Source organism: Echeneis naucrates, chromosome 22 (assembly GCF_900963305.1).
Source record: "Echeneis naucrates chromosome 22, fEcheNa1.1, whole genome shotgun sequence".
NCBI lineage: Eukaryota > Metazoa > Chordata > Actinopteri > Carangiformes > Echeneidae > Echeneis > Echeneis naucrates.
The window spans coordinates 14,777,687-14,795,067 of NC_042532.1; the positions used below are offsets into that span (position 1 = coordinate 14,777,687).

Below are 17,381 nucleotides of genomic sequence, written 5' to 3' on the forward strand. Positions count from 1 at the left end.
GCTAACTTGAATGGATCCCAACACAACCACAAAGTTGTGGTAGAGTAGGTTATCTGTGTTTTTGAGGGGCGAACTGTCAGTCTGGTTTTGTAGGGGACTAACCCAACAACAACAACAACAAAAAAAAAACAAGTTTCACATCTAATGCTCACGTGTTAAATCTTGATTGGCTTGCCAACAACTGCTAAAATAAGTTAGCTTAGCTAACCATTTACTGACTCTGGCTTTACATTCACCATACACACTTATCTATCAATCATCTTATGTAACTTTTTCCAGTAAGGCCAGTAAGCATTACCTAAAAAGTCCACCCAAGTAATAAGTAACTCAAATAAACAACTTACATTTGCTTATTTGGCCATGAGGATTTTGTGCTACAAGAAAATATTCTTAATTTAAAAGACAGTTTTATTGCCCTGTGGTCTATGCTCCGTTTTGTTAATTTTAACCACTCTGTCTCTGGTGCAAAATTTATTTCCTTACTCTGTAAATTTGATTATGAACTGCCCTGCTGCTGGTCAGAGGTGACAGCATTCATTTTGCAGCCAGCAAAGATGAGTAGGCACTCAGTCAGTGGCATTGGGGAATAGAGACCATCTCTCACACCACCGTTGGCATGAGATGAGTATCATTAAACGTGTGCAAGAGTGTTTAGCCTGACCGTGTATTAAAACTCTTGTCAGAGTCCTCTGAGTGAAGTCACTGATAGCTCTTCTAGCTCATTCTTGGAATTCTTTCCAATGGAAACAATCCCATCCTTGATCCCAGTGTGTCGGCAGAGTCTGACCTGCCAGCCCTCGAATTCTCCCTGACTCCCAGGTCCACATTAACACTGTTACTCTGTCACTCCTATACACATAAACTCACACCAACCCCTTTGTGTACCTATAACATAACCTCTCCCCCTCCTGTCTTGTCTGTCAAGAGAAGAAAATTAATGCTTATCCGATGAACTCTTTTTCCCCATCCCTCCCATCATTGTACTTTTCTCTCCAATGTAGTTGTTTTCTCATTCTTTCTATTTTTTGCTGCTCCAGACTTCTATTACTTTCTGTTGTTTCAGCAAGTTTCCCATACTTACATGACAGTAGAAATGTACTCTGCATTCCCACAGTACAGGTTATGTAATTTAACATTTTATTACAAACAGCGCCGCTGTTCCTATAACCTTGCTATTTTAGTGCTGAAAACTTAGCGTGTAAGCCACCAAGGTTTATTCTGCATGTGCATGCATAACTGCCTGTCTGTATGTTTGTGTAAAGCGTGCAAACGGGAGTATGTGCTCGGAGGTTTTATGTATAACCGTATCTGTTATTACGAGTGCCATGTGCGTAAGGGAAAGATTCTTTTCCCATGGTTCCTCAAGTGTGAGAAGAAAGTAGAGCTCTCAGGACATGAAGCAAAAACCCTGCTAGTTATTTATAACCTGTCTGGAGACGGCCTACCATGCGTAGACACATATCTGGCACTGTCAACAAGAGAAGAGCTAGAAAAAGACATGCAGCGAGGCATACAACAAGGAGGGAGGATTAAATGGAGAAGGAGTAGGGAAAGGAAAAAGAAGGATGTTGAAGAAGTACAGCACTTAGATAGTGACATGGGTCAGTTACAGTTTAAAGATTGGTTTTGGCCTGGTGGCCAATTTAGATAAGATTGGTGAGATAAGGTAAAATGCAGCTTTAGCAAAAATATCACTGTGGAACTTCGTTGATGTCACCATGCCCTCATGTCTATTTTCCGCATGACTTTACAAACAATGTGTATGGAAAACCTCGCCTGAGACTTCTGGAAGTCAGTGAGGCAGATCATTTTATTGTACTGTGTCTTTTCCCTGAATGTATTTGACATTTGGAAACATCACAGTGCCATGTGTGACATGGTTCCAAAAAGGAGAACCAAAGAGTAATGATTGCTATTCAAAATTTACTCTCCACAAGACGTAATGCAACTGCTGGACTCACAACTATAGCACAAATTTGGATGGATGAGTCGAAGCACCTTGGGACTCGTTCTCTATTTAACAGGGTGATACAAGGTACATCTCCATCTTATCCTCAACCTTTTAAAGCTGTGATCAATACAAGTCTACTATCATCAGTTTTACACTGCCCTTTTGTGTGTTAATGTGCTAATCCTGCTGCTCTTCCATAGGCTGTTGTTGATATAAATAGACAACTTATGGCCTGACCACTCTGCTCCTAATTGCTTTGAGATTACAGAAAAAAGGGAAGAAATAGGGAGGTAGGAAAGAACCAGAGATGCAGATGGAGATAAATTTAGCAAAATTTGGATTCATAATTGGATTTAACTGAAAAAAAAAAAAGACAGGAATGTCATCTGCTGTTACAAGTGTGAGTGTGAAATATACCGTCAATATGAAGAGGAAGTCAAGTGAAAGTGAAGAAGGCTGAAGTTAAATCATCCGTGCCCCTTTAATGAACAACTAAAAAAGCGCACAAATGCATTAGAGGCAAGAAAAAAAAATAGATTTGTTACCTTTATTTTAAAAGAGGTTTTGTTACTGCGCTATCAATAGACTTTATTTAAGATAATACAAAACACTGCATACAATGCAAAACAATCACTCTCCAAAATGGACTTGCGTAAGTAGAACAGCATGGCTAACATGAATTAATGTTGTTTCTGTTGTTACGGCATTTGTCTCGTAAATTGATCCAAACCTTTGCTGTGAAACAAGTTGCATTTATTTTGGCTTACCTTCCTTGTCGTCTTTTATCGGGAAACATAACTTACTGATTTCTTTCTTGTTTGTTTTACATGGATTAAAATCACTGTGATTCTTAGCAGAAGGCTCAGATACTTGGAATTTTAAAAGGGAATATGATTAGGAGTGCGCGATCATATTGCCTCTGCTAAATTATCTTCGACAGGCATCATTAATCATGTGAATGTGCTTCTCTTTTAAAGCTGAGTTGGGACCAAACTGTTAAAAAAAAAATAAAAAATTTAATAATGGCAACGTGTTTCAAAGTAAAGTTTTTCCGTTTCCCTTTGAAGTGATACATTGACCCTTGAGAAGTTTGTACTGATATAGCTATACAGTTCACTCAGTCTCTCAGATAGAGTGCATGCCATAGGGAACAGGTCATGGAAAAGTCTTGAGTTTGACTAAGTGCACTCTCTCTTTTACCCTGTCTGTCACTCCTTCTCTACCTCACTGGCTACACACACACTCACACACACACGCACACTCATATACAACCACATGCATACACACAAGAGAGTACATGCTTGGATACACTCAGACACATTGGCGAATCTACGCACACACACATCACTGAATGCTGAGGTAATTTGTAAGAGTAGAACAGCTCATAACTGTGGGTAAAAGAAACAAATGACACATGCTTGGATTTACACTACTTTAAAAGGCTATGTTGTGGGATTCAGGTTCAGAGGTATATCATCAATACCATACTTGAGATTTGAATGAGTCCTGACATACAGTTAACACACACCATCTTCATGAGGAACACTGCAACATAAGCACAATCTCAAGTGCTGAAAAAAAGATAAGCGAGTACAAAGTAGTTAGAAAATAGTTATTAACTATAGGTATACCATCAACATTTAGGCCACTGCAAATGGTAGACCTCCCAAAATTAATTGGTTAATGTTTGCTGACAAAATATGAAGAACAATGATTCACTTTCAACAAAGTTTATGAATGATGCCCTTGTTCTCAGTGTAGTGTCGCAGACTTGTTCATTGTTAACCTCAATTTCTTCAGCTCATTCAGCGAATTGCTAAAATTATAATATAATTTGAATGACAATGCTGGGGTGGATTAACTGCACCAACAAACAGTTTGTGGCTTTGTGTAAAGCCCCTTACTGTGCTTATTATTATTTATACACAGTGGTTAAAATGATTCTGTTCTATATTAGGGGAAATGCTGTATCTTTCTCCATTACGGTTATCTGACTGTTATAATTGTTGCAGTTTGCTCTGCATCGTTTGTCTTCTAGTTATAGAATGTGATGCATTTGTTAAAAAGCAGATAAAATATATCACCATGTCTGTCTTTTACGGCGATGCAAATTGCTGCTCAGCCACTGATGCAAATAAGATGCAAAAAAGAATAACATGATACTACTTACTAACGATTAGAAACATTTCCCGGGATTAGTTTTTCAATGCAGAGACATTTTTACATCGTAGAATTGCCTGTTCGCGTTTCCTTGGGTGTGTGCAGACAGTTTGACTGCTGCTTAAAATAACAACAAATATGCCAAACATAGTCATTATCTGCATGCAAACAAACCTCAATATTTCTTTCTTTATTTATTTATTTTTGGTCCTTCTTCCGCATGCTGTCTGCAGTTCTCCGTCATCGACCCGCTGCAGCTCGACGAACAGCGCCTCCTGATGGCGTGCGGCCGGCCGGGCAGGTGAGAGGTGACAAGTTGAGAGGTCGCCTTAGCACAGCAGTGAGTCGGCCACACTTTCCCCGGAGTTAGTGCTCAGTAAAGGCATTCCGAATGAAACCAGTCCACCTGAGCTCCTTCAGCTAATATCTCGAAGAGGCCATCAGCTTTAACGCCCGTTACAGTTAGCTGTTGATTTAGCTTCCCTAGTTAGCGCACGCTAGCAGGGTGCGAGCTGGCTAGCTGGCTGGGTAGCTAGCTAGCTAGCTAGCTTGCCCAGTTGCTATGTCGCAACCGAGGATGAGGATTTACTGGAGCTACCGTCGCTAGCTCATTCCAAATAAACTCTGATCACGGAGGAAAAACGAAACGAAAGGTGGGTGTGTTGTCGTTTAAGCGTACGTAGTAACTCTGGCTGCAGATGCTGCATTGGTCAAATGAGACAGGTAACGCCTGCTAACATGTGCTAGCTTGTGGTTTGTGTGAACGATAGACTCGTCTTAGGAAATTAGCATTCATGATGTTTGTTTCAGTCCGGCTGTAAACAACAATTCGCACAAATATAATTATCACTGCGGCCACAGACAGACTTGTGGGACTGCCGACAGCACAGCTGTATGGTTGAGTGGCTTAAGTTTCCAAGTTACATTTTACGACGATAACGTTTATTATCCATGCAACAATATTAGCTTTGCATAATGTCCTGCCAGCTTATCTTTTAAAGCTTTCTTTGTGTGTGTGTGTGTGTGTGTGTGTGTGTGGTGGTTGTAGGCTGACTAATTATTCTCAAAGCAACATGCAAGCTGGAAAGATGATTATTTACAGACACACACCTTGCCCATCTATTTTTCAGGCCAGTTTGTGTAACCACCTGGTTTGAAGTTAAACGTTGGCTCCGGTTAAAGTCCTTTCTGGGAAAATGTGTTCACGGTAAATAGTGGTGCATAAGCTACTTCTAGATCAGATTGCATCTATTAGGTGTGGTCTGTGAAGTCAGTGTTCCCTAATACGGGTCGGATTTAATCTCGGGAAATACTTTGCATTGTTTAATTAAGTGAGATTGAGATTGTGAAGGTCTACGATGCGCTCGTTAGTGTGAACTTTGCTCCCATGAACTGCAGCAGACATGCTCACATCTTCAGATGTGATCAGTGTCCTTCCTGGTCTAACACAAAACCTGCTTTACACGGAACTATTGTCAGATTTGATGGTAATCTAATGTAGATTGTAGGAGGAAACGTATTCCTGAGAAGCAAGGTTTCAACTATTTCCGTTTTGATCCCAATTTGGATTAACCTCATTTTGTTAAAAATTCAATATTTAATACAATGAGCCACAGATTAATCAGATGTATTGGAACTAATTATTCTTGAATGCATTTTTCCAGAAAGTAATTTTGTTTATAACGTCAAAAATTATGCAACTTTTCAAATCCCAATAATATGTATTCAAATTGCTCTTTTTAAGAGTTGTTATTGCAAATTTGGGTGCATCCCATGCAAAATAAAATATTGTGAAAGTTTTAATCTGTAAAACAAAACAACTTAATAATTGTTAGATGTAGGAAGTTCGAAATTTTTAAGTTCTTGAAGAGATTTTGAAGAGAGTTAAACTCCCTTTAGTTCAATAATTAGGAATTAACTAAAAGTTATTTGCAAAATAATTATCTATTTCATTGCTCCTCTCTTTCTTCTCTTCTTTTACACACGCACACTGTTTAGCCTAGACATGGTTGACCTCTTTGCTCTGCTTTTCTCTGTTGGGATGTCTGGTCTTGGCTTTAAGTGAGGAATGCAAAATGATTGCCAGAGAATTCAGACTTGGACTATGAGGAGTATGCTGTGCATTGGCTGTTGTGGTGTGTTTGGGGAAGTGCTTTTGGGATCATTACTATGGTGATTAAATAAATGTTAAAGCAATGCAGATGGATGGGACTAAATCATACTCACAAGTGGTACTAGCCCTGGAGTATGAAAACAAAAGCGTTTCCGTGGATGCCTTACATAAATAGCGCCAGGTCCCTGGTGCCCACACCAAGCAGGAAAAAACATGTTTATTTAACACTGTAATGTTCATAATTCCATTCACATTCATCAGCTGCTCCAGGTGTGCTATTCCTTTTTGCTGCATGTATGAATTGTTCCAACAGCCACCCAAGGGTGTGTTTTGTGTGTGTGTGTGTGTGTGTGTGTGTGTGTGTGTGTGTGTGTGTGTGTGTGTAGATAGCCTAATTGTGGCAATTGTGCTGAGCAAGGAGGTTTCCTCAACTCTCTTGTGCCTCACATTTTCCGTTGTTAAAGCCAGTAACCCTTAAACCCTTATTGCTAGCGTAATCATGCACTCAAACTCAGTTGCATTTTTAAAAATGCACCTTCAGCTACTTATGTTGCTGCCGTGAGACTTGCTGCATCATGGTGCTGCAGAGGTTGTGAATGAGTTTAAAATGATAGGTCTGCCAGGGGCAGGTAGTCTATAGCAAAGGCTTGGGTGATCATAATAATCATTGAGGTGGAACGATGTAAGCCACAGAACATACAGAAGAAAACACCTGCTCAATGAAGTAACGCCTTGGTGCATCATCAGCTTAGATGCTCTGCGTCAGCAAGGCCAGGGTATAATTAGATCAAGGCTCACTGTATTTCCCCATTTAACCTTAACCTCAGGGGACTTTCAAGTAATCAACTGGTTCTCAATTAGTCAACCTCAACTGTTGGTCTAAATTGTTTAAAATATGTACGAAAAGAGGTAGAAAATATTTGAACATGCGTCCCATTTCTAATGCATGTAGTAATGAAAATGACATCCAGATGGTTCTTCCATGAATAGACAATTTGACTCTTTCATTGTCAAATCAAGTGTATTTACATAGCCTTTCATCACAAGTGTCTTGGCATGTAAAAGTGCACCAAATCAAAACATTTGACATTTAAATGACTTGCTCAAGGCCAGTTTGGCCACTGAGAGTGTTGCTCATCCCTAGATTTTAATTTTGTACTTTAAAACATAAATAAATTGATCTTTTTTTGGGCACTTAGACTGACTTGGCTCAGCAGTTAGTTGGAAACTTTTCAAAACCATGAACACAGGTTTGACATTATTATGGCTAATTAGACTTCCCCTTGGGGTTTTTGGAGCCATACAAGGAACTACATAAGACCACCAAAGTTTGTGTACTAATAAAGTCCAACAAAGCAGGTGCATCCAGATGAACTGGACAGTGGGGGAGATGGAAATCAAGGACACAGTGAGTTAAAGCACCACGGTCAGGACATACCATTGTTATGTTGGGATTTTCACTAGGGGCATGTTCTACATGTGTAACATTACCATTAGAATCTGCAGCGGTCACCACTGAACTCATTGAATTTGACAAGGCATCCCCATTGGTATGTCCAGATGAGCCCCTTTAAACTTATCAGATATGTCATGGACAATTGAAGGTCTTGTTGTTTGGTTTTGAATTTCAGACAGATTACAGGTAGGTTTCTCTTCCCTCAGTGGTCAAATAACCACAGTGCATTTTGCAGCAGTGCCCAGTCCTAGAGCAATGATATCCATGCAATTTGTATCTATGTGTTAACTTCAAATAAATGGGACTGCTGTTTTTCAAAATGCTCAATGATTACATGAATGATTGCATCAATGTGAGAAATGATTGTACAGGTTTGACACGGATCATCAGATAATTATCGGACTAAGATTCTTTCATCGATTATATCTCAGTTAAATCAGAATAAAGTTCATCAGTTCACTTGTGCCTGCATAGATTGCTATCTATATTTTTTACTTTCACTCTCACCACCTTAGAAATACATGTCATGGTTCTAGGTGCTGGTTGGCACTCGTCCACCATTGAAATGGAGCCTGTATTATTTATTATTTTTTTAATGAATTTACTTCAACATCCCAAGCTTGCCAAGAGCCCTAAGTTGATTTCAAATAAAACAAACAAGCAAAAAATATATATTCATAAAGCAGCTAGTTTTATCAATATGTTGCATGTGAGGATGTGATACTTGGCTTTCAATGGAACTTGGTCAAACAACATCACGATTCTTCAATTTATTCCAGTATCCGTTTATTTCTTCATCAATGCAAATTGTTATAGTGGAAGATTATGATGGCACGGCTATCTTCATGGTACGCATTTGCTGAGCACTTTATTAGAAACACCTGGCCATTTATGCGATTATCCAGTCATGTGTCAGCAGAACAGCACATTGAGATGCACCTCAGGAGCTTTCATTAATGTTCACATCAAACACCAGGATGTGAGGAAATGTAATTTCACAAACTTTGAGTGTGGTGCCATGGGCAGATTTGGCTGTTTCTGAAACTGATATGGAATTTTCACACTTAAGACTGGATGTAGCTGATATAAAAGCAACTGTAGCCAACTTCACAACTGTGGTGAGCAGAAATAATCTCAAAATGCGCACAAGGACAAAAGGACAGAAGGACAAAAACAGCAGGAGATTATCCAATCTTGCAGGCCAAGAACAGTGGAGTGGAGTGACTCTTCAAAACTGGACATTTGAGGACTGGAAAAACATGAGCATGACAAAGTATTCAGTGGCCCTCCCAGCTGTCAGATCTGAATCCAGTGAAAGCCCTGTAGAATGTGTTAAAACAAGAAATTGGCTGCATGAAAGGGCAGCTGACATATCTGCAGAAAGCATGTCAACATTTGCGGCATATCAAAGTAATATTTGCAACATTTTGAATCCATACCACAAAGAATGGAGGCTGCTTTTGAAAGAAAATCAGGCTTTTCCCTGGATTAGTCAGGTGTTCCTAATAAAGTGCTCAGTGAGTGTTGTCATATTGTCTACACTCTTTGAGTAGTTTCATTGAGATGAATTGGTATGACAGCCATTGTTGATATTTTCAGTTAAAGATGGAAGATTATGGAGCTTTGCTGAATGTAGTCATATTTTATTAACAGGGTTTATGTCAAGACTGTCACAGAATATGGCTCAAAGTTTACAGAAGTGTGCAGACTTCACAGACTTTACATTAAATCATTTCAAAGCCACACTTGATTTACTGAGCATGCACCCACAATTTGTTACCAACAGACAGAAAGGTTCTATTTACATTCCACACCAGGAATGTCTGCCCTGGATTTTCCACTGTTTGTGGGAAAATATATCAGAAGAACAACAGAACAGCAGGCTTTGCTATTGATGAGAGTGTCGATAATAGTGTTTGTTTCATGTTACAGAGTTGCTCCACTTCAGCTCTTTTCCACAGTCACCTCGACAAGTCATAATTTTTTTAATTCCTTTCTTAATACAACCACTCTGGCAAAGGCTTTGACTGCTTCATTTATTTACAATTTCATTAATCTGCTTGTAAGTTAAGTTGAGTTGAATTTTGTTCCATTCATCTCTCCACAGATGGCTTTGTCGGCACGAGGCCTGTACTTTGTGGTCACCCTGTTTTTGGGTAGTTTCTTTGGAAGTGTCTTCATGTTGGGTCCAGTTTTGCCCCTGATGCTGCTGTCTCCTGCCTGGTACCGTTGGATCACTGATCGCATCGTCGCTACCTGGCTCACCCTCCCTGTGGTGTGTATATCAGGCTGTCCTTTATTTGGCTTACCTCAGTGTGTGGCCCATAAGGCCTTACATTACCTGTGTTTGACACAGTCAAGATGATCTGCCTCATCATCATCATCTCTGCCTAATTTAGTTTATTTTTATCAAACTTTAATCATCCAGATTGATCTTTAGAACAATTATATAAATCTTCACAGGGACACAATTATCCTCTTCCCAGCCTCTCTTCTCTTTTACCACATATGTTTTCAATTATCATAGTTTTGTCTTCTTTATCATACCCCTCATCCTTTTTCTCACACTCTCATCATCACTTTTGTCTCCATTCTTCCTCGCCTTGCACTTTTATCCACTAAACTTTCTCTCTCTGTCCCCTCTACAGTCCTTGCTAGAGTTGGTATTTGGGGTGAAGGTGGTAATAACAGGTGATGGCTTCATTCCGGGAGAACGCAGTGTGATCATCATGAACCATCGCACACGCCTGGATTGGATGTTCCTTTGGTGTTGTCTGCTCCGGTACAGCTACCTTCGTCTGGAGAAGATCTGTCTCAAGGCTGCCCTCAAGGCTGTGCCTGGCTTTGGTGGGTACACAGTAGGTGTCCTACATGCCTCTTCACAATAATGTATTTTGCATAGGTTTTTCTCAAAAATGTTGTTGCAAGCTAGTTAACTTCTAAGAATAATATCAAGTCATTGAATGTAAGAGGAACACTATCATGAATGCAAATCAAGGACAGTTTAAAATACCGAATATATATATATATATATGTGTGTGTATGTGTGTGTGTGTGTGTTTTATTTATATATATACATATATATATATATATATATATATTTTTTTTTTTTTTTTTTTTTACTTTAAATTTTTATTTTTTTTTTACTCTATGGTTTCCAGAGGCAGATTATTAAAGACCAGGAGTATGCTGACACAAAAGGCAGTCATTTCATAAGGATGTTTCCTGAGAGACTTTGTTATTTGCCTGCCTGGAAAAGTCTTATAGAGTCAGTTGCAAATGAGAACCAATCAAATACACATGTTAAGACTTTGCATGTATTTTCCAGGCTGGGCAATGCAGGTGGCCTGCTTTGTCTTTATTCAGCGTCGTTGGGAGCAGGACAAGAAACACTTGGAGAGCATGCTAGACTACTTCTGTGACATCAGAGAGCCTCTGCAGCTGCTGCTGTTCCCTGAGGGCACAGACCTCACTGGTGAGGATTAAAGAACGCATCGACTGAACATCAACTTGCCCACATTTCAGTTGTATTAGAATATGTTGCCCACTAATCAAGTTCTAGTGATCGGTGTGATCTTATTCCTGGCTTTGGCCTTTGCACTGACACTGTTATGCAAACACTTGCCAGACACCCAACTCAGTCATTTTTGCAAGAATACGGTGATCTTTCAATCCAACTGATAGTGACACACTAATGTTTGAAGCGCCTTTAGATCACAATTAAGCCAATCAAGGTCCCAAATAGCTTTTCTAGTGGAAGCTTAACTTCTCTTATTATGATGTCATGAGCGGTCTGCTGTAGTTACATAATAATTGCCCCACAGCTTTAGGGCTTTAAAGATTCACTTTTGATGTTGTGTTTGCACTTGTAGGTGTGTGTGTGCTTGTATGTGCAGCTGTCTGCATTTAAGCCTCATAAATCCTCAAAGCTTAATTTGACCCAAGAAAAAAGGACGTAACAGGAAGTTGTCCTGGTCCTCAGTCCTTAATATGTATTCTACAGACACGCGTAGAAGGGTATTTATATGATCAGCTTCTGTATGCACTTAAACCCCCCCTTTGAATTGAATTTTTAAGCTTGTGTGCATTGACTGGCGCAGGATATTCATACCCCTGGGAGAATAGAGGTTTGATCAGCAGACATCTGTGAAAAGTTCTTTCTACTACTCTGTCTGAAGGAGCTACTTGTTGCATAATATGACTGCTGAGTCATGATGTAGTTTACATGTTCCTGCAACAAGTTCCTGAGAAATTGTTTGATTAATAAACACAAATTTTTCCTGTGTTTATGTACCCTTGTAATTTATACCATTGTGTAAGCATTTGTCACTGGACAATGTATTTAATGAATGCAGTCATATCCAGTAACTTACTTTGTTATTGTTATTACTGCTGTTTATATATTGGTGGTGTTATTTTTGCTACATGTGTAACACAATGAACCAGTTAACATGAATCACGTCTAATTGCTTCTTTGGTGATTGCAGCTGCCACATGTTTAATTACTGAGTGTCTGTGTCATCTGCAGAAAATACAAGAGCAAGAAGTGATTCATTTGCTGCCCAGAACAACCTACCAAAATTTGAGTATGTGCTCCATCCTCGAACGACTGGATTCACCTTCATTGTGGACAGACTGCGGAAAGGTCAGTTTTGATCCACATCGACAGTATCTGAAATCATATAATATCTACATTAAACGTAACAATGCTCGGCTCAAAATAAGCTGAAAATGTTGCAGTTGGTTGTCTAACAGCAGTCATGCACACATGTTCATCTGTAATGATTGGTGTCATTTGTAAAGAAAGATGAGTATGACTCAAAGCCTGTCGTTATTCTCAAAAAAATGTTTTATCAGCACAACCACGGAAAAATTATAGCATATTATCATGAATGTGTTTATACCACTGACAATTTTTGTAGGATAGGGATTACTACAGCTATTTTTCCAAGTGTCAGACCTATGGTTCATCATATTGCCAGCCATTACAGCACCCTTGAGGTTCTCAGGTTTCCCTATGAGCTAATTCTGGCTGCCTTCCAAAATTCTTAAATAGTGCCTCTGGCCATGCCATCTCGAGCCCCACCTGCCCTGGATGCTGAGCCTGGCACTAACTCTTCCAAGCAGGTGTTGTGAATCAGAGTGATGTCATCAGACTTAGCTAATTCTCATATCTCTCTCTCTCTCTCTCTCTCTCTTCACCACCGACAGACATGCTGTGCATGTTGTCTTTATCCAAGTCCACTGTTCCCCTCGGAGCTCTATTTTTACCCTTGTAGAGCTGAGCTGTGCAGGAGAAAGTGCTGGCAGGTGTCACCCTGTATACTTGATACCTAATTCAGTTCACCCTGTGTATTGTAAGGGCATATAATTCAGTGATGATGGTATGCAGCTCAAGGTAGCTTTGAAAGCAGAGAGGCGGTGAAGCCTGAAGCCCCTGGATAATTAAAGGTAAATGTATGGTTGATTATGGTTAAGCTCTGCACTTTTGAAGCGTATATAGTAGTGTGAACAAGCAGTGCGTGTGTGGAAATATTCAGTGTCATCGTTACGCCCTTCTATCTGGATTTTTTATTTTTTTGTTTTGAGGAATAGAAGTATTCAGCATTATTTGATTTTTTTTAATTTATTTTTTAAATTATCTGTTGCCTTTCTTTTCTCCATTTTTTTTTTATTTTTTTTTATAGGAGACAACCTGGATGCTGTCCATGATATCACGGTGGCCTACCCCAAGAACATCCCTCAGACAGAGCGTCACCTCATCTTGGGGCTTTTCCCCCGTGAGATTCACTTCCACGTCCGCCGCTACCCAGTGGATTCACTGCCGCCCTCATCCTCAGACCTAGAGTCGTGGTGTCGAGAACGCTGGGCTGAGAAAGAAGTCCGTCTCCGTGACTTCTACTCAAGCCAGCCCCGGGCGTTTGACAGGGATGGTGTTGCACGTGTGCCACCTTGTAAGTCAGAGTTGCGAGTGGCTCTGATCAAAGCTGCCTCACTATTGTACTGGAGCAGCTTCATTGCTCTGTGCCTCACTGGTCTTTGGATGTGGGCTCCATTCAGGCTCTATTTCTTTGTCATGGTTGGAGTTTATATGGCACAGCAGAAGCTGATAGGAGGGCTTGAGCTATTTGAGTTGACCTGCCATAGATATTGGAAGTCCATGGCTGCTGATGTGAGTGAGAATAAGGTGTTGGATGGGAAAATGCAGTGAGGAGGGAATTCCGTTGTCTTGGCCTGTTTAGTCCAGCGGGCTAAAGGAGCCCTCAGCGGGACCCAGAGCTCCATGTCTTAGAAAGGGAGTAATAAGTGCATCCCTGGTGCATGGCTTCAGTGGAGAGAGCTTACCTTTCTGTTGGAGGAAAAAAGAAGAATGTGGTGGATTTAAGGAATTCATCATTCATACATAATGTATCAACTGCTCTGTATTTGTCCTCTTGCATAATCACTGTTGAATAGCTCACTGTCAATGTATTTTTTCTCATTTTATGTAGTTGTTGGTTCAGAAACCCAGTGTGAAAATGTGTCATAAAACAACGCTGTTGGTATTTTTTATGCTGTTGCCATGTCCTTGAAACTGGTTTGCTTGTATGCTATGTTTCCCCATCTTTTATATCAATGTCATATGGAGCAGAGCCATAGAACAGAACACCTGTGCACATGATGACTTGACTCTAACCAATATTCAAATTAGCACTGTAGTTAGCTGGATTAGACTGAAGTTAGTCTGTTTCATTGATAGTCTCCAACAAGGAAAGGAAAGGACAAATATAATTCCCAGAGAATTATTAAGGAGCATACAGGTATATATGTACCACTGTTTACCTTTAATGGGTATGATTACCCTTTTATACAAGTTGGGAAATTAACTTTCCCTGTTTGTCCTACAAGATGAGCTGTGTGACAATGTTTATTACTGTATTGGTCTTACATAAATAATGTTAATTTTCTTGTTTGCTCAAGTAGCTTTTGCACATGAAAGCCAAAGGTGAGAAAAGCAGACATGATGTAAAAAGTCAACCAAACAGAATGTAGTCTGTCTTGTCAGGAACAAGTGTCTACAGTTACACAGAGGCAACACCTCCATCCACTGATGGAGGTCAAAGATCTGTCTGAGACCTTTTGTCTGTAGAAGCAGATGAGCTTTGTGCCCTTTATGGGAATGAAGAGATGGAAGAATGTCCTGTTGGGACAACATTACCCCTCGATGTGCAGGGGTGGCACAGAGGACCAGACTTGGAGTGGAAAACTGGCGCTGAACTCAACCTAATCCAAAAAAGCCCTGTAATGCCCACCTCTGCCTGTGTCACTCTACAGGACTGGCATTGATGCGCCTGCTAAATTCAATTAGCAAGTGACAGCTGAAAAAGCTTCTCCAATTGTGCCAAAAAAGGACAGAAATGGAAACAGCATTGGAGTGGCACTTCAATCACACTTAAAGCCACTGTCTCTCTTTACCACTGAGCTCAATACCATTTGAAGCCATTAATTCTGGGAGTCAGGGAATATTTGTGTCTTGGACAATCTTTAACAGTTACAGTAACACTGTGCATTGTGGGAATATCTGTCCACCTCAACCCTGCGTTGTAAGATAAATGTCTTTCATGACTGACCACATAGTAGAAAGGTGACGGTAACATCTTTCTTGTTTATATGAATCTTAAGCTCCTGTAGTTGAAATGTAGAGGGGCGGTTTCCAATCACTGTGATCAGCTGGGTGAACAGTCTCATCAGCATGTTGTAGTTTACCTAACATGACACTATATCATTTCAATTCCTCTGAAACTCCTGAACCAGCTAAAATCTTCATGTGGTACCTTTTCACCTGTGCTGTTTTGTGTTGCTCATTTCACAATCACTTGCCGATGCTGGACCTCTTAAACATCACTGTCCTCAGGTAAACACAGTGGACACTGTTAAAATTCTCTTAAAGCAAGATATATATCTGAATAAATACACTATATCAACTCATTTATGTTTCCAGACATTGTTTTTTTTTTTTCCCCAAACATTTTATGGCCAAGCAAATGATGACTTCTGTCTTTACTGCCACTGCTGCGTGTCAACTGATTAGGTCTTTGGGTAAATTTTGTAGTGGGTAATGTCAATGGATTTACAGTGTCAGCAGTTTAAAATGTTGCGCCTATCATAGTGTCACATTTGTACATTACACAGGAATTGTATTGATTTTTATTCATCATTCCGCTCACGTAGAGCAACACTCCCCTTATTCACACTGACGTTTTTAGTTGCTGTGGGGCATCTTGTGCGTTGTCTTGGCAATGCTTTAATCTAGAATGCACTGTAACAGTCACCACACTGCAGTGAGTGAGTCAACAAGACCTTCAACGATTGTTACGCAACACTGGGGCTATAGTTTTCCTTGTCTGTTTTGTACACACATACATTCGAGTCTACCATAGAAAACTAAAAAGGTCAGGCGCGCTGAAGGTGAAGTGCAGTCACCATAGTAACTAATGTTGACTCCCCTGTCGCCTAGCAACAGGATGTGGAGTGATGTCAATGGAAAGCATGCTATTTTCTCCTGCTGACAGAATGATGTCACTCCTTTGTGTGTGTGTGTGTGAGGAGAGAGAGGTGGAAAGAGAAGTTTATTTGTATGTTCTATATTGCTGCTCTGCTGAGGGCATAGAGATGTGATGCTGATATCCCGTGGAATAAAGGAGAGACAAAAGGCAAGGATAAACTAAAATAGCTGTCCTGGGGTGATGAATCACTGGCCAATTAATGGTGCAATTACACTCCCAGCTCCTTCTTTGGTCTCCACACCCCACCCCATCAAACCATCACCAGTATATAAATATGGCATCAAATTTGCTCTCGTTGGTTTGAAAGTGGGTGGAAGGAAGGTGAATGATACACAGACACCATCATTTTGTATGAGACACATGAGAGCATCACATCACTTGTGCATCTTTTTTTTCCCCCCTATTATTAGATTTCCCTACAAGACTGACTCTCTTAGTAACAGAATAGCTGGATGAGTGTAAAGGAGCCTGAGGATAAAGTCTTGAGACTCTCAATGTCCCAGGTCCTGCCTGTCTGCACTGTGGGAGTCTCAAAGGAAAAATAACTCTCACTATGAGCACACCCAAAGACTATGACACATTTAAATTTGTGCCATGTCTTTCCAATTGCATGCAGACTAATAGGATCAACAAGGCAGTGTAATTATCCTTATCTGGCCAGATGGCCTTTTAAATAAAGACAGCAGACAGTCCTGAGGTTACGCAGGGACAAAGTCAAAGACAACCATGAATTGCAAAGCAGGACAGTGAGTTCTGTGAAGATGGAGCCTCTTTTATGCTTGCAGTCACGTCCAGCATTTAAATGGCACTAGGTGTAGTCATAAAAAACTCAGTCTTCTCAATCCATTAATGCTTGAGGTCCATCAAAAAAAAAAAGAGGGAGAAACAGGCAACTGCAGTGGATGCAAAAATAGACCAGAACAGTTTGTTGTGTTCAACAACCTTAATTAATATTTGTACCAGCTAAGTTTAGTGCTGCCTGCACAGTGCAGGACGCCTCCAGGAGTAGCCACAGGAAAGCAGACCTGTTGTTGATTCCACTACTGTGACACAGACTCACAAAGATACACCAACAAAGAAGCCCTTTAACAGGATCAGAGCTATAAATAACTCTACGGCAGCACTGCCACATTCGTGGGTGGATTGGGGTGAATC

General features: G+C 40.2%; 1 protein-coding gene across 2 annotated transcripts; it reads left to right on the forward strand.

The window, feature by feature from the left end:
- Positions 1-4,358: 4,358 nt before the first annotated feature.
- On the forward strand, positions 4,359-15,648 carry lclat1 (lysocardiolipin acyltransferase 1). Of its 2 annotated transcripts, none has more exons than XM_029493801.1 (6): positions 4,359-4,412; positions 9,788-9,955; positions 10,329-10,527; positions 11,009-11,155; positions 12,209-12,325; positions 13,368-15,648. In XM_029493801.1, the coding sequence occupies exons 2-6, from the start codon at positions 9,788-9,790 to the stop codon at positions 13,889-13,891; spliced, it is 1,155 nt and encodes a 384-aa protein (XP_029349661.1). In that variant the 5' UTR covers positions 4,359-4,412; the 3' UTR covers positions 13,892-15,648. The 2 variants fall into 2 exon arrangements, with proteins under 2 accessions (XP_029349661.1, XP_029349660.1); XM_029493800.1 differs by lacking the exon at positions 4,359-4,412 and adding an exon at positions 4,419-4,764.
- The last annotated feature ends 1,733 nt before the right edge of the window (positions 15,649-17,381 follow it).